The 17586-nt window shown below is 39.9% G+C and overlaps 1 protein-coding gene and 1 pseudogene across 1 annotated transcript; both read right to left on the bottom strand.

Annotated features, from left to right (window-relative positions):
- Window positions 1–17586, bottom strand: part of LOC129020375 (olfactory receptor 7A17-like) — a 57647-nt pseudogene that overhangs the window by 12444 nt on the left and 27617 nt on the right.
- LOC129020420 (olfactory receptor 7A17-like) lies at window positions 579–1523 on the bottom strand. The gene has a single exon (XM_054464692.2). It carries the CDS (start codon window positions 1521–1523, stop codon window positions 579–581), a length of 945 nt encoding a protein of 314 aa, XP_054320667.2.

Genomic DNA, 17586 nt, shown 5'->3' on the forward strand with positions numbered 1-17586 from the left:
AAGGGAATTCCACATATTTTTGTTTGATTTATTTATTTATTTATTTATTTATTTTTCGAGACAGAGTCTCACTCTGTCACCCAGGCTGGAGTGCAGTGGGGCGATCTCAGCTCACTGCAACCTCCGCCTCCCAGGTTCAAGTGATTCCCCCACCTCAACCTCCCAAGTAGCTGGGATTACAGGCACCTGCCACTGTGCTTAGCTAATTTCTGTATTTTTAGTAGAGATGGAGTTTCACCATGTTGCCCAGGCTGGTATCAAATTCCTGACCTCAGGTTATCTGCCCTGCTCAGCCTTCCAAAGCTCTGGGATTACAGACATGAGCCACCATACCCAGCCCCAGATTCCATATATTTCTGACCTGTAGTTTGTATCAACAGGTGAAAATACAAAAAAGGACAAAAAGCAGAACTGTCTAGATAGTGGACAGAGCAGAAAGCTTAATGAAATGAGTCACTTACATTGTATAAGGAAAGTTAAATCAAAGTCATGGAAAATCCAGGAGGTAAGTAGAAGGAACAATTTTAATTTCCAAATTCTAATCAGATTTCAAAGCTCTGAGGCTTTGAGTCCTGCTATCATGGGCACTTCTTTAGCCCAAGGAAAATTGTTCCTTTTATAGTTTTCCTCCTGAGGAATCTTCCCAGAGCCCTCTTTATGTCTTTATTCCTCAGGCTGTAGATGAAGGGGTTGAGCATAGGGGTGACAACAGTGTACATCACCGAGGCTGCAGCACTTGATTGTGAGTTGTGGGTTGCAGCAGAACTAAGGTACACCCCTAGGAGTGTACCATAAAATAAGGAGACAACTGAGAGGTGAGATGCACAGGTGGAAAATGCCTTGTACTTCCCCTGAGCTGATGAGATTGCATGTATGGAGGAAATGATCTTAAAGTAAGAGTACAGGATCCCCACGAGGCATATCCCACCCAGCAGCGCAGATGAGAAATACATCACCATGTCGTTAAGAAAGGTGTCAGAACAGGCGAGATGGGTGACCTGATTAAGTTCACAGAAAAAGTGGGGGATTTCCAAATCTGTGCAGAAGGAAAGCCACAGCACTATTAAGCTTTGTAGCAAGGAATTCAGGGCACTCATGATCCAGGATGCCAGAACCAGCAGTGCACAGAGTCTGGGGCTCATGGTGACCATGTAGTGCAGAGGGTGACAGATGGCCACAAACCGGTCATAGGCCATCACAGTCAGGAGTAAGCTGTCTAACCCCCCAAAAAGTACAAAAACGCACATCTGGGTGATGCAGCCTGCATAGGTGATGACTCTGCTCTGTGTCCGGATGTTAATGAGCATCTTTGGGACTGTAGTGGAGACGAAACAGATGTCAGCAAAGGACAGGTTGGAGAGGAAGAAGTACATGGGGGTGTGGAGGTGGGAGTCGGAGATTGTGGCCTGGATGATGAGCAGGTTCCCGAGCACAGTAACCAGGTACATGGACAGGAACAGCCCAAAGAGGAAGGACTGCAATTCTGGTTCCTCTGAAAGTCCCAGAAGAAGAAATTCTGACATTTGGTTATTATAGCTTGGTTCCGTGTGATTGATGTGACACCAAAAAGAAAAAAAAAAGACAATAAATGATTAAAAAAAGAAGAGAGAGAGAAAGAGTACATGAGATAGGCATGCATTACAAGCCTAACAGAAATGCTACCATTTCTCTTCTATTGTCAAGAATTTAATTTCTATTTTTTAATTTTAATTTTAATTTTAAGTTCCAAAGATCTGGAGCCAGAAATACCATTTGACCCAGCAATCTCATTACTGGGTATATACACCCAAAAGAATATGAATCATTCTATTCCACAGATACGTGCACATGTATGTTCATTGTAGTTTCTGTTTTAAAACATTTATTTTTAATTGGACACACAAAGTTGTAAATATTTGTTGCATACAACATGATGTTGTGAAGTATATTTACATTGTGGAATGAAAAGTTACATTATAGAATGGCTAAATCTAGCCAATTAATATCTGCATTACATATGTTTTTTGTGTGGTGAGAACACTCTGCATCCATTCTTTTAGCATTTTCCAAGAAAAAAATACATCATCATTAACTATAGTCACCATGTTGCACAGTAGACCTCTTGAACTTAATCCTCCTGTCTAACCGTAATTTTGTGTTCATCAACAAACAGCTGTCCAATCGCCAGCCTATGAACCACCCCAAGCTCTAGGAACTTCCATTCTATAATACTAGAATTTAATTTCTATAGTTTTTGTGGAACTTGGTCCCTGCTATGGGATTCTCTTGGTATTTCTGATTAGGAATTTCTGTCCCATTCTTAGCCTTTCCCAGAGAGCATGTATTTTGCAGGATTTATGAGAAAATATTTTATGCATTGGAGGACAATAAAGTGAATTTGTCATATTCTAGGAGGCCTGGATAGTGAGTGAGTGGTGCTATATAACAAATGTCCTTACAATTTCATGAAAGAGAATGAATACAAGCAAAGCAAAGCAAAACAAAAAATTCGAATGTACTATGTCAGGTGGTGATGAATCTTTTGAAGAGGAAAGAAGAGGTAAGGAGGAAAGTGGATGGGGTGTTATTTTTTACTGGGCATTCAGGCAAGACCAACAGGCAAAGTGGCAATTGAATGGAGATCGTAATGAAGACAGGACAGGAGTCACCGTGTTCCCTGCAGAAGTGTGTGCAAGGCGGAAGGAATGATCAGCAAAAGACCCAGAGAAACGTGCTTCTTTCAGGTCTTCAAGGCCAGCAAGGAAGCCAGAGTGCAGGGGAATGAGCAAGAGGAGAGGGATGAGAGGATACTGAAGAATGAGGTGGCCTCGTAGCTGCTGAAACTTGAAGACACAAAGAGTTTGTGGTGGATCACCTGAAGTCAGGAGTTTGAGACCAGCCTGGCCAACATGGTGAAACCCCATCAACCACTAAAAATACAAAATTAGCCAGGCATGGTAGCACATGCCTGTAATCCCAGCTACTCGGGAGGCTGAGGCATGAGAATCACTTGAACCTGGGAGGCAGAGGTTGAGATGAGCTATGATTGTGCCACTGCACTGCAGCCTGGGCAACAAGAGCGAAACTCTGTCTAAAAAAAAAAAAAAAAAAAAAACAACTACCAAAAGACAAACGCAGTGATATCTTTTCTGTGTCAAAAACACTTAAAAATTGAGAACCTCAACAGGAAACATGAGCAAATTAAATAAACCAACAATTCCTAAAGGAAATATACAAGGAATCACAACATTTTGGCATTTATTTTTACATGAAACAGTGGAAGATTTGTTTTTCCTGTGCCTATTCTATGCCTATTTAAACAATTAGTTTTTATGTAATCTGATAGCAGATGAGACAGCCTTCTTTTCATTTTTCTTGTGTGGCATCTTTTTTGTTGTTGTTGTTGTTGTTATTCTTGGTCTTTGGATTTTGACCTCTTTTTGACAAGTCTAATGGGCACACTCTAGTCCTGGTTCTCGTCTTTATGTAACATGCAAAGACCTCCCCAGACCATGATCTATGAAATCCTATAGTCACCAGGATAACCATATCCTCTTGTACTGAATACAATCCTGCACATGATTTTCCCTTGAGAACATTGTATTATACACACATTTATTCCAATGTACTGTTTCTCTGCTGTTATCATGCAAGATTCAACTGAGCAGAAACTTCACTTGTTTTGTTTACCTTTGTATTTTCACAAAGGTGTATGGATATATGTGCATTATTTAGAAAAAAATTAAAGCAAGGAGAAGTTATGAAATATAAAGATTTCAGAGCAACAAAGCCAGGTTAAGTAGAGGGATTTTAAAACAACAGTAGTAAACAAAATTGATGGAACATCAAAACATTAACTTAAATGAGATACAAATAACAGTAATTTAATAATATCAAAACAGATTATTTAATTGAGAATGAGCTAGACATAAAATTGTATAATATATTATGTTCCTAAAATGTTCTAGCACATGGAAGATTCTCGTTTTTATTGAAATAATCAGGAAATAAGTTTCAACGTATATGGGCATTTAATATTTGAAAAGTTCGTATTTCACTTGGAAAAGGCTAGTTTGTGGAATCAAAGCTGGCACAAATGCCTATCTACTTAGAAGACAGTAAGGCTAGTCCCCTGCCTCACATCTTACTAACAATTAGCGGGTTTCAAGACCTCAATGTGAAAGGAAACAATACGTATTAGATGAACAGCTAGAAAACTATATATAAAATTTATATGTAGGCGAACCTTCCAAACTAAGGAAACAAACAGAAGTAAGAAGATGGACATATAGTTAGCTAAATAAAAGTTAAAAGTTAAAACTCTTTTTTTTTGTTTGTTTGTTTGTTTGAGACAGAATCTCACTTTGTCACCCAGGCTGGAGTGAGGTGGTACGATCTCGGCTCACTGCAAACTTTGCCTCTTGGGTTCAAGTGATCGTCATGCCTCAGCCTCCCGAATAGCTGGTATTACAGGTGCATGCCACCATGCTTGGCTCATTTTTTTTTTTTTTTTTGTATTTTTAGTAGAGACAGGGTTTCACCATGTTAGCCAGGCTGGTCTTGAACTCCCGACCTCAGGTGATCCACCTATCTCAGTCTCCCAAAGTGCTGGGATTACAGGCATGAGCCACCACGCCTGGCCTTTAAAACTCTTTGTGGCCAAAAATAACTCCTTAAAAATCTATGAAGAAACAATTTTCTGTAAAAATCATTTGAAATGCTGATAACTATAGAAAAATAGGAATATAGTAATAACCAAATGCAAATAGTTTTTATTACATGTATTGTTGCTCAATTCGGGGAATAGTTTAAGACAACAAGAAATCTCTTGCACATCCATCAGCCTGAGAAAAAACTTAAGCGTTGCCACATTGAGTGGGGTTGGAACTTTTAAACAGGCAGCAAAAGGGGGCTCTCTAATTTTTCTGGCAGAAATGTGAAGTGTTACAAGACTTTGGGGGAAACTCTGGATATGGTTATAAATATTAAAAATGTACATATTCAGTTAACTTGAAATTTATCAATTCCAGGGCTACTGCAATTCTGGTCCACATCATTTATTGTGTTGGGTTCTGCCCTACAGATTTTATTATGTTTATCAATGTCTTTGTTCCTGCTGATCCCACCCCAGTGTGAAACGCAAACATGTCATTCCTCAGTGTTCCCTAAGGGACAAAATTACTTCCTAGTGAGAATCACAGTTTTAACATAAAAATTTAAAACTATTTTTATGGCATTGATATATAGAAAAGAAGAGGAAGAGACATGCTTAAAAAAAAAAAAACAAAACTACACTAAATTGGCCAGGCGCAGTGGCTCACGTCTGTAATCCCAGCACTTTGGGAGACCAAGGCGGGTGAATCCCGAGGTCAGGAGTTCGAGACCAGCCTGGCCAACATGGTGAAACCCCATCTCTACTAAAAATACAAAAATTTAGCAGGGCGTGTTGGCGGGAGCCTGTAATCCCGGCTACTTGGAAGGCTGAGGCAAGAGAAACGCTTGAACCTGGGAGGTGGAGGTTGCAGTGAGCTGAGTTCACGCCTCTGCACTTCAGCCCAGGTGACAGAGTGAGACTGTCAAAAAAAAAAAACAAAAAAAAAAACACTAAATTATAAAGAGCATCTGTGATATCCAAAGGATACTATTCACATATTTGCATAGACATTGTATGAATGTATATCTGTGTGTAATAAAGAAAGGAAAGTTTTTAAAGAAACTAAGAACTCTGAGAACAAAGAAAGGCAGTGAGGATGCAAATTAGGTTAAGCATCGTCATGTCAAAGCAACTGCATTGAACAATATAGGATGAAAATCTGAAAAACTTTATATATAAAGATATAGTAATAATTTAATGACATTAAATGCATCATTACTTCAAGATTAAATAGCCCAAGACTTGGAAATTGAAGACTCTAAGAGGAAGACTTTTGGAATGTGAGGCGGAAGCCGTGTGTAAGGTTATAATTTAATCTTATATAATGATAGAAAGATTCAAATATATTTATGAGATATAAAGGTGATCTTTATGGCCGGCACGGTGGCTCATGCCTGTAATCCCAGAACTTTGGGAGTCTGAAGAGGGTGGATCATCTGAGGTCGTGAGTTTGAGATCAGCCTGACCAACATGGCGAAACTCCATCTCTACTAAAAATATAAGAATTAGCTGTGCATGGCGGTGGGTGCCTGTAATCACAGCTACATGGGAGGCTGAGGCAGAAGAATCGCTTGAACCTGGGATGCCTAGGTTGCAGTGAGCCGAGATCGCGCCAATGCACTCTAGCCTGGGCGGAGCAAGACCCCATCTCAAAAATAAAATAAAATAAAATAAAATAAAATAAAATAAAAGTGATCTTTATTCAGATGTAGAGAATGATTTTCAAAGAATGGCCAAAGGTGATGCAGGTGAGGAACAGACTGAATACAAAAAATCCAAATGATACAATAAGGAATGATAGAGGTAGGAAAACAAGTTGGAAATGTATGTATGAGAGGTGATTTATTTAGCCCAGCAATGCAGAAGAGTCTTTGTACATTTAAAACGCAAGGTGAGAAATACACTATGACTGATAGACAGATGTGGCCACACAAGATTTATAAGCTTTCACACATTCTTCTCAAATACGCTGACACTTACATAAAAGTCCTAAGTGACAAATTCCAAAATTGGTGAAAAACTTTCAATTCTTATGTTTTAAAATATGCAATCAAAAACAGGAATAAAAGAACTCCAAACCCACTATCCAAAAGCAAAGAACTTGCACAGACAACTTGCAACAGAGTGATACATGTGTAACAAACACATAAATAGATTTAGCCTCAATAATAAGAAACAGTTGCAAAGTTAATGTCAGAATATCACTTTTCACCTATGAAATAAATTTTTATTTCATTTGAATCATCAGCATGAGAGAAGATACTGCAAAATGTTTGCCTCATAAACTCCTGTTGTGAGGTGGTATTTGCAAGGAATTCATTGATCTGGATCATTCTCCTTAATATGGAAACACTCAAAAAAAAAAAAAAAAAAAAAAGAAAAACACCCCTTCATAAAAATAAACAATAAATGCCCTCACTTTAGTATATATCCCTCCACAGCTAATACCCTATTTCTGTTCTCTGCTTAATTGCAATGGTCCTTGGGTAAATGCTCTATTTTTATTGGGAACACTTTATTTTATTTTTCATTTTTATTTTTTGAGATGGAGTCTTGCTCTGTCACCCAGGCTGGAGTGCCGTGGTCCTATCTCAGCTCACTGCAGCCTCCACCTCCTGGGTTCAAGCGATTCTTGTACCTCAGCCTTCCTAGTAGCTGGGATTACAGGTACACACCAACACACCCGGCTAATTTTTGTATTTTTACTACAGTCAGCGTTTCACCATGTTGGCCATGCTGGTCTCGAACTCTTGACCTCAAGTGATCCTCCTGCCTTGGCCTCTCAAAGTACTGTGATTACAGGAGTGAGCCACCACACCTGGCCTTATTGGGACCACTTTAAGCCTCCCATATCCTCTTCTAATTGGGTTTCCATTACTATTAATCATCCACAATCACCCTCTACTCCTACATTTATTGTTTTCTTTTTAGCATTATAAATAAATTCATGAATCAATTATTTCATCAAACAAGCAATCCAACAACCACGGCAATCTCTCCGCCTAGATCTAGGCTAAATTGGCTCACGGGTGACCTCAGGTCCATGAGCATGGCTTGCATTCTCCACACACCCTTTACCACATTACCTACTGGGCTCTTAGACTCACCTTGCTGGGTTTTCTGAAAGGAAGGTCTCCAGGTGGATGTGTGAGTTTCTCCCTGGATGGTCCATGATAGAGATGGAAGCTTTGTCCCCAGACAAGATAGTGGGAAAAGTTGAAGCAAGTGTATCTGAGCCAGATTTAGGACTCCAAAAGAAACAAGCGTGTCCCAGCCAGCCCAAGGTTGCATTTGCTGAGGGCCAATGCAGAGGAGATGTTTAGAGCTTTGTATTTCTGTTCATAGGCACAGTTCTTCCTGTTATTCCAACTGTGACCACTCATGTCCCTGTGGGACATTGCTCAGCACTGTAAGATTTTTTTTTGTTCCTTCATCCTCTGTTCCCAAGACATCTGATTAAAAGCGACGTGAATGCAATTTTTATTCCCTCTCCATGGGCTTATTTGCCTTCCGGAGGCCTAACCTTCTAATACCTCATCACAGCCCTGAGGGAAAGATTTCTCCAAAGTCTAAACTGAGGAACCTGTCTTGACTAGGTGCCTTGGAATCTCCAAAACATTGACCCATGCTGGAAATACAGCCCTTCATTTCTCCAGAAAATTGCTATTTCCTTCTTCAACAAAGGCATGAACAGTATTCTCTTGATAGAAAACCATGGAAACGGCATCACTTGGCTTTATGATACTTTTTCTGAAACAGTTAGAAATTTCATACTTGTAACGAAAGTTAAGAACTGTGATTTAATCCTTCATTTATGAGAATTCGGTACTTGGAAGAGATATATTTAGATCTTCTTATGCAAGTTTCCCTGAGTGTAGCACCTTTTAAGGATTACCTTATTTAATTTTTCAACATTTATTTATTTATTTAAATTAACAGATAAAACTGTATGTATCTATTGTGTACAATGTGATGTTTTGAAGTATTAGGTTGGTGCAAAAGTAATTGTGTTTTTTCCTGCCTTTTTTTAGTGGCAAAATATATAAGATATACACATTGTGGAATGGTTAAATTTTTCTAATTAATATATGCATTATTTAACATAGTTATCATTTTTGTGATGAGAACACTTCACATCCACTCTTTTAGTGTTTTTCAAGGTTACATTCTATCATCATTAAATATAGTCACCATGCTGTACAAGAGATCACTTGAATTTATTTATTTTAACTGAAATTGTGTGTCTTTTGACAAACGTCTCCCCACTTCTCTTCCCTCAACTGCCCCAGCCTCTGATAGCCACCAGTCTACTTGATAATTCTATGAAATCAACTTTTGTAGATTTCACATGCATGAGACCATATGATATTTGTCTTTCCATTCCAAGCATATTTCACTTAACATAGTATTCTCCAGGTTCCCCCATGTCGTGGTAAATCATAGGATTTCCTTCTTAATATCCATTCAACCATTGATGGACACATGGATTGATTACCTATTCTATTTCCAGCTCTATTAAAGAGTGCCACAATAAACATGAGAGTGCACATATCTCTCTGACATGCTGTTTTCATTTCCTTTGTGATATAGTTTTGCTGGGTCCCCACCCAAATCTCATCTTGAATTGTAGCTCCCATAATTTCCACATGTTATGGGAGGGACCAAGTGGGAGGTAAATGAATCATGGGGGCAGGTCTTTCTTGTGCTGTTCTCGTGATAGTGAATAAGTCTCACGAGATTGGATGGTTTTATAAACGGGAGATCTCTGTCACACACTCTCTTGCCTGCCACCATGTAGGGTGTGACTTTGTTCCTCATTTGCCTTCTGCCGTGACTGTGAGGCCTTCCCAGCCATGTGGAACTGTGAGTCCTTTAAACCTCTTTCCTTTATAAATTACACAGTCTCAGGTATATCTTTATTAGCAGCGTGAAAACAGAGTAATACACTTTGGATAAATGCCAGCGGTGGGATTGCTGGATCATGTGGTAGTTCTAGTTTTAATTTTTGGAGGAAAATGACTGTACTGCTTTACATTACGTTCCACCAAAAATAATGACTGTACTACTTTACATTCCATCAAGAGAATGGATAAAATGTAAGAGAAAATATCAGAGGGCATCATACACAGAATAACATAAAAAGGGTGATACGGAAGGGTACATACAAAATCACTTCATGATATTATTTATTTATTTATTTATTTTTTTGAGATGGAGTCTCGCTCTGATGCCCAGGCTGGAGTGCAACGGCACAGTCTCGGCCCACTACAGCCTCTGCCTCCCAGGTTCAGCGATTCTTGTGCCTCAGCCTCCCAAGTAGCTGGGACTACAGGCGCCTGACATGACGCCCAGCTAACTTTTGTATTTTTAATAGAGATGGGGTTTCACCATGTTGGCCAGGCTGGTCTTGAACTCCTGACCTCAAGTGATCTGCCCACCTCGGCCTCCCAAAGTTCTGGGGTTATAGACCTGAGCCACTGTGCCCGGCCTCATGATATTCTTTCTTTGTCTCTGTGTGTGTGTGTGTCTGTCTGCATGTTTGTGTACGCAAATGTGCAGGCCTGCTACATCACAATATAAAAAATAATTCTTACTCTTGGAAGAGTCAAAACATTTGGAATCCACTGTAGTAAATAAAGTCAATAATACTTTTATTTCTTGCTTTCATACATTTTCTTTTATTATTTTGTTAAATTTTTATTTCAATAGCTTTTTGGGTACAAGCATTTTTTGTCACATGGATGAATTATATAGTGTGAATTCTGAGATTTTAATGCACCTGTCACATGAATAGTGTACAGTGTACCTAATGTGTAGTTTTCTTTTAATCCCTAGGCCCTCTCTTAACCTCCACCTTCTGAGTGTCGAAAGTCCATTATATCACTCTGAATGAAAAATACTTTTTTTTTTTTGAGACTCCTTCTGTTGCCCAGGCTGGAGTGCAGTGGTGCAATCTCGGCTCACTGCAACCTCCGCCTCCCGGGTTCAAGTGATTCTCCTGCCTCAGTCTCCTGAGTAGCTGGGATTATAGGCACGCGCCACCACACCCAGCTAATTGTTGAATTTTTGGTAGAGATGGGGTTTTGCCATGTTGGCCAGGCTGGTCTCAAACTCCTGACCTCAGGTGATCCACCTGCCTTGGCCTCCTGAGGTTTTGGGATTACAGGCATGAGCCACCGTGCCCAGCCATGAAGAATTCTTTAAAAAGAAGGCCAGTTCCTGCTAATGAGGAAGAAGTAGCCTGAAGGTTGTTTGGGGAGCAGGCAGCCAGGTGGAGCCAGAGTCACCTCCAGACCCAAGTGCCCACACACTGAGCAGACTTTTATTGATTGACAGGCCTCATCATGGCATCCACATCAGGGCACTCACTCACGTTTCCTTGTGGCATCTGTCCTTTGTTATTCTTGGGCTTTGGGTTTCAACCTCTTTTCTGAAAAATCCAGTGAGCACTCTCTAGTTTAGGTTCTGCTCCTGATCCTACATGCAAAGGCCTCTCCAGATCATATTTCACCTGGTTTGTTCATTTCTAGATGAACACTAAGGTGTGCATCTATCTAGAAACAAAACGTTTGTTTGCTTGCTTGTTTTAGAGATGGGCTGTCCCTTTGTTGCTCAGCCTGAAATGCAGTGTGTTGCGGGAAGTCAGGGACCCCAAACAGAGAGACCGGCTGAAACCATGGCAGAAAAACGGGGATTGTGAAGACTTTATAGACATTTATTAGTTCCCCAAATTAATACTTTTGTAATTTCTTATGCCTGTCTTTACTGCAATCTCTAAACATAAATTGTAAAGATTTCATGGACACTTATCACTTCCCCAATCAATACCCTTGTGATTTCCTATGCCTGTCTTTGCTTTAATCTCTTAATCCTGTCAGCCGAGAAGGATGTATATCGTCTCAGGACCCTGTAATAATTGCGTTAACTACACAAATTGTACAGCATGTGTGTTTGAGCAATACGAAATGTGGGCACCCTGAAAAAAGAACAGGATAACAGCAATTGTTCAGGGAATAAGAGAGATAACCTTAAACTCTGACCGCCGGTGAGCCAGGCAGAACAGAGCCATATTTCTCTTCTTTCAAAAGCAAATGGGAGAAATTTCGCTGAATTCTTCTTCTCAGCAGGTCTCTGAACTGGCCCCCCCGGGGCGTACCTGTCTCTTATGGTCGAGATTGCAGAGATTAAATAAACTCCAGTCTCCCATAGCGCTCCCAGGCTTATTAGGAAGAGGAAATTCCCACCTAATAAATTTTGGTCAGGCCGGTTGATCTCAAAACCCTGTCTCCTGATAAGATGTTATCAATGACAGTGGTGCCCGAAACTTCTTTAGCAATTTTAATTTCGTTTCGGTCCTGTGATCTCGCCCTGCCTCCAGTTGCCTTGTGATATTCTGTTACCCTGTTAAGTACTTGATGTCTGTCACCCACACCTATTCGCACACTCCCTCCCCTTTTGAAAATCCCTAATAAAAACTTGCTGGTTTTTGTGGCTTGTGGGGCATCACGGATCCTACCAACGTGTGATGTCTCCCCCGGACACCCAGCTTTAAAATTTCTCTCTTTTGTACTCTGTCCCTTTGTTTCTCAAGCCAGCTGAAGCTTAGGAAAATAGAAAAGAACCTACGTGATTATCGGGCAGGTCCCCCGATAGCAGTGGCTATTCACGGGTGGGAGTGTTGCCCACGTAGCCTGCAACTCCCGGGCTCAAATAATTCTCCCGCTTCAGCATCCTGAGGAGCTGGGATTACAGACACTCACCATCACACCCAGTTTAGAAACAAATTTTATGAAAATGAAAATTTATATTAGAATAAGAATGGCAGAAACATAAAGCCAGGGTAATGAGAGTCCATTCAAAATGACTATTAAATAAAACAGAACAAAAATTGATAACTAACTTCTGAAAGAAACGATAGGTTGGATGCAGTGGCTCACGCCTGTAATCCCAGCACTTTGGGAGGCCGAAGTGGGTGGATCACCTGAGGTCAGGAGTCCGACACCAGTCTGGCCAACATGGTGAAACCCTGTCTTTCCTAAAAATACAAAAAAAAATTAGCCTGGCCGTTGTGACGGGTGCCTGTAATTCCAGCTATTCGGGAGGCTGAGGCAGGAGAATCGCTTGAATCCGGGATGTGGAGGTTACAGTGAGCCCAGATCGCGCCATTGCACTCCAGCCTGGGCAACAAGAGTGAAACTCCATCTCAAAAAAAAAAAAAAAAGAAAACATATACAATAATAATTTATTGACATCAACCTGGATAGTAAATTCAATATTGAACTGTCAAAGACTTGCAAAGAAAAGAGCATGTTAATACACTTTTTTTTTAGAAGCCGTAAAGGAAGTATTTAAAGTTACAAGTGCATCTATTATGAACATAAATGGATTTACATGTGCTCATGAAAAAGAGCTTAGGTTCAGTGTAATCTTACGTTGCACCCAAGCTTAGGCAGAGTGCAAAAGAACATGTTCCACAGAATGGCAGAAGATAATTAATATTCTAAAAACTAAGTGTGTTCTTGCATGCACACGCAATATAAAAATTCAAACTCATAGAAGTATAGAGTAGAATGGACGTTACTAGAGGCTCGGGGTGGGGGTAGGGTGGATGGGGAAAAGGGAGATATTTGTCAAAGAGTATAAAGTTTCAGTTGGACAAGAAGAATCATTTCTAGTGATGAATTGCACAGCATGATGACTATTGTTGAGAATAATGTATTACATATTCCAAAATTATTAAAATGTTAAATTTTAAATGTTCTTCCCCTCAAACAAATTACAACTCTGTGAAGAGATGTATAGGTTAATTGGCTCCATTTAACCATTCCACAATGTGTACATATATCATAACATCACATTGTATTTCATAAATATATACAGTAGGCCAGGCGCGGTGGGTCATGCCTGTAGTCCCAGGACTTTGGGAGGCCAAGGCAGGTGGGTCACCTGAGGTCAGGAGTTTGAGACCACCCTGACCAATATGGTGAAACCCAGTCTCTATTAAAAATACAAAAATTAACCAGGCATGGTGGCATACCCCTGTAGTCCCAGCTACTCGGGAGGCTGAGACAGAATTGCTTGAACCTGGAAGGTGGAGATTGCAATGAGCCGAGATCGTGCCACTGCACTCTAGCTGCGGCAACAGAGCGAGAGTGTCTTAAAAAACAGACAAACAAACAAACAAACAAACTATATATATGTGTGTGTGTGTGTGTGTGTATGTATGTATATATATATGTACAGTTGCTATTGGTCCATCAAAATAAAATTTAAAATTCCATTCAATTAAAAAAAACTCATTGCAAAAGGCAAAAAGGTAACGATCAAAAAAAAAAAAAAAAGATGTGAAATAAGATGGCAATACACAGGAAAGGTAATTTATTTCTACTAAAGATTCAGAAGAATTTTCTAGAGAGGGTGGATACACAATATGACAAGCTGAGAAATTTGACCACAGGATCACATATCCCCTCGAGATATAATCTATACATATAGAAACAATGAACTATTATTCTGCAAAGCTGGTGAAAAATCTCTCATTCTTTATCTGAAACAATGTAATCAAAAGAATAAAAGCACTCAGACTCTCGGACATAAAAGCGAAGAACTTGTAAAATTTGCGATAAAGTAAACGGCCAACAAACCAACAAACACTGTATACTCAGCCTCAGCAGAAGGGAAATAGTTGAGATTTAAAACTCTTGATTATTCCTAATTTGACCTATCAAATGATATTTTTTATGTGATTATGAAAAATAATCCAGGGATGCTGCTCAACATCCTACAATGCCCAGGACAGCCTACAGCACAAAAATTACGCCGCAAAAATGTTAACACTGGGGAGGTCGAAAGGCTATTCTGTCCAGAGTATGTCCAACCTCAATGTGTGTGTGATTCAGTTGGGGATCTTGTTCAAATGTAGATTCTGACATGGGGCCTCTAGGACGGGTCCAGATATTCTACATGTGTAACAGTTTCCCTGTTGATGTTGATACTCCCTGACCAGTTGGGTGGTTCACTCTTTGAGGATCAGGGCTGTGGTCCAGTGTTAGAGTCAGCTATTAGTACTTTGAGGGCTTCTCCAGCAGGAATCTCACCACACACCTCATGTCTGACTTCAGGTGGTGAAATGTTGAACTTGGCAGGTCAGCTTTTGCATACATAAAGATTGCATGTGCCTCTTGTGTGCTTTTCTCATGACGGGAAGTGAAATCTTTAGAAATTCCATCTTCTTTATGGAGTTTCTGTGAGAAATAAGTAATATTTTGAAGCTCATTAGAGATTACCTCACACAAAGCAGATGCTCAGTGGAAAGCAGGTGTTCTATGTCTCCTGGTTCATCAAATTACTGCTTCAACTCCTTTTTTTTGACGGAGTTTTGCTCTTGTTTCCCAGGCTAGAGTGCAGTGATGCAATCTTGGCTCACCACAACCTCCACCTCCTGGGTTCAAGCGATTCTCCTGCCTCAGCCTCCCTAGTAGCTGAGATTACAGGCATGTGCCACCATGCCTGGCTAATTTGGTATTTTTAGTAGATACGGGGTTTCTCCATGTTGGTCAGGCTGGTCTCAAACTCCTGACCTCAAATGATCTGTCCACCTCGGCCTCCCAAAGTGCTCCTTCAACTCTTGTAGGATACTCTTATAGGACCTCCTATAACTCTTCATAGAACACTTCTCCTTGTTGAAACTTATAGCTCATTATTCATTAACAACTATTGTCAACATAAGTATAAAATGTCTGCATATCTGTTTTGCATGCCAGTAGATACATTTAATTTTCACTTATTGGTTAATTCCCCAGTTGTCTTTAGGAGAATGTACTTCCACACCTTTGGCTCTGGGTTTTGGTAATACCTCAATTGGGAAGCATGTATATCCCTACAGTGGTTGACACTGAGCTTGGACATGTGACGTGCCTTGTCTGAAAGAATGTGAGCAGCCAGGAGAGATCCAGTGTCTATGAAGATGTTGTGAGAGGCATTCTGAGAATCCACCACTTTTTTTCATCTTCCTCTGCCAAATTGTCGTTCCTGTTCAAAATTCAAAAACCTACTAGATTTGGAGAGTTGTGGGAGTGACTATATTGTCCTTTCCCAAATTTGTATGTTCTTATTCCAATGTAGAAACTTTCCCAACATAGATTCCTATGTGATAAAAAAGCATGACATTTAAGTCTCTTACCAATGGGATGGCTTGTTATGCAGCATTAGCTTACTGATACAATAAACAGTGCAAAGAGATCTAAAGACATTCAGAATATTCTGATGCCTCTTACTTTTTAACATGAATTCTGATATTTGAAGGCAGCCTTCATGATTACCTGGATATTCATGTTTATGTTGGATAACTGTATTAAAATAAGACTATTGTTAACTTTTTTTCCTAGGTAGCCAGAAGAGGCTGAAAGCACATATATTTTATTTAAATTTAACTTTTAAGTTCAGGGGTACATGTGCAGGTTTGCTATACAGGTAAACTTGTTCCATGAGGGTTTGTTGTACAGATTATTTCATCACCAAGGTATTAAGCCTATTACCCATTAGTTGTTTATTCTGAGCCTCTCCCACCTCTTAGCCTCCACCCTCCGATAGGCCCCCATGTGTGTTGTTCCCTTCTAAGTGTACATGTGTTCTCACGATTTAGCTCCCATATATGAGTGAGAACCTGTGATATTTGGTATTCTGCTTCTGTGTTAGTTTGCTAAGGATAATGGCCTCCAGGTCCATCCATGTTGCTGCAAAGGACATGATTTCATTCTTTCTTATGGATGCATAGTATTCCATGGTGTATATGTACCACATTAAAAAAAATCCAATCTATTATTCATTGGCATTTAGGTTGATTCCATGTCTTTTCAAATGTGAATATTGCTGCAATGAACATACCCATGCTTGTGTCTTTATAATAGAAGGATTTATATTCCTTTGGGTATATACCTAGTAATGGGATTGCTGGGCCAAATAGTATTTCTGTCTTTAGGTCTTTGAGGAATCACCACAGTGTCTTCCGCAATGACTGAACTAATTTACATTCCCACCAACAGTATAAAAGCGCTCATTTTTCTCCACAACCTTGCCAGCATCTGCTATTTTTTGACTTTTTAGTTATGGCCATTTTGACTGGTGTGAGATGATAATCTCATTGTGGGTTTTATTTACATTTCTCTAATCAGTGATGTTAATGTTTTTTTTCATATGATTGTTGGCTGCATGTGTTTTCTTTTGAAAAATTCTGTTCAAAAGGACATATATGGTGTTGGAGAAATGAATTGTGACCTTGATTCACACAAGTCTCTATTTCCAGGAGCAATACTGCACAGAAATTCAAGCTCTTGTGTGAGTCTTCCTTTGATCATGAGGGTTGTAGAGAGTTTATAGTATAAAAGAGATAAAGCAATGGCTGATAAATTAAACACACATATTGTTCACTTATCTGCACTTTAATGTATATGATGCATTTTTTTTAACTGGAGTCTTGCTCTGTTGCCCAGGCTGGAGTGCAGTGGGGGATCTCAGCTCACTGCAACCTGCGCCTCCCAGGTTCAAGCAATTCTACTGCCTCAGCCTCCCAAGCAGCTGGGACTACAGGCACGTGCCACCACACCCAGCTAATTTTTGTATTTTTAGTGGAGACGAGGTTTCACCATATTGTCCAGGCTGGTCTCGAACTCCTGACCTCGTGATCCAACAGCCTTGGCCTCCCAAAGTGCTGGGATTACAGGTGTGAGCCACTGTGCCTGGACTATGATGCAATTTTTTAAAGGGAAAGATATTTGTTAGTACAATGGAAAGAATTGTATTTGCAGGTAGCACAGGAAAATTTTCGGTAGAATGAAGATAATACAATAAAATTATATAGACCATGACATCAAATCATTCACTCAAATGAACTTCATTACACGTGGACACCAAGATTCCACACTCCAAATATTCCAGAGTAAGTCCATGCATGA

The sequence above is a fragment of the Pongo pygmaeus genome, chromosome 20 (genome assembly GCF_028885625.2).
Source record: "Pongo pygmaeus isolate AG05252 chromosome 20, NHGRI_mPonPyg2-v2.0_pri, whole genome shotgun sequence".
Taxonomy (NCBI): domain Eukaryota; kingdom Metazoa; phylum Chordata; class Mammalia; order Primates; family Hominidae; genus Pongo; species Pongo pygmaeus.

Excerpts from the sequence above, each read along its gene's own strand:
- LOC129020420 (XM_054464692.2), bottom strand. The coding sequence starts at position 1,523 with ATGTCAGAATTTCTTCTTCTGGGACTTTCAGAGGAACCAGAATTGCAG.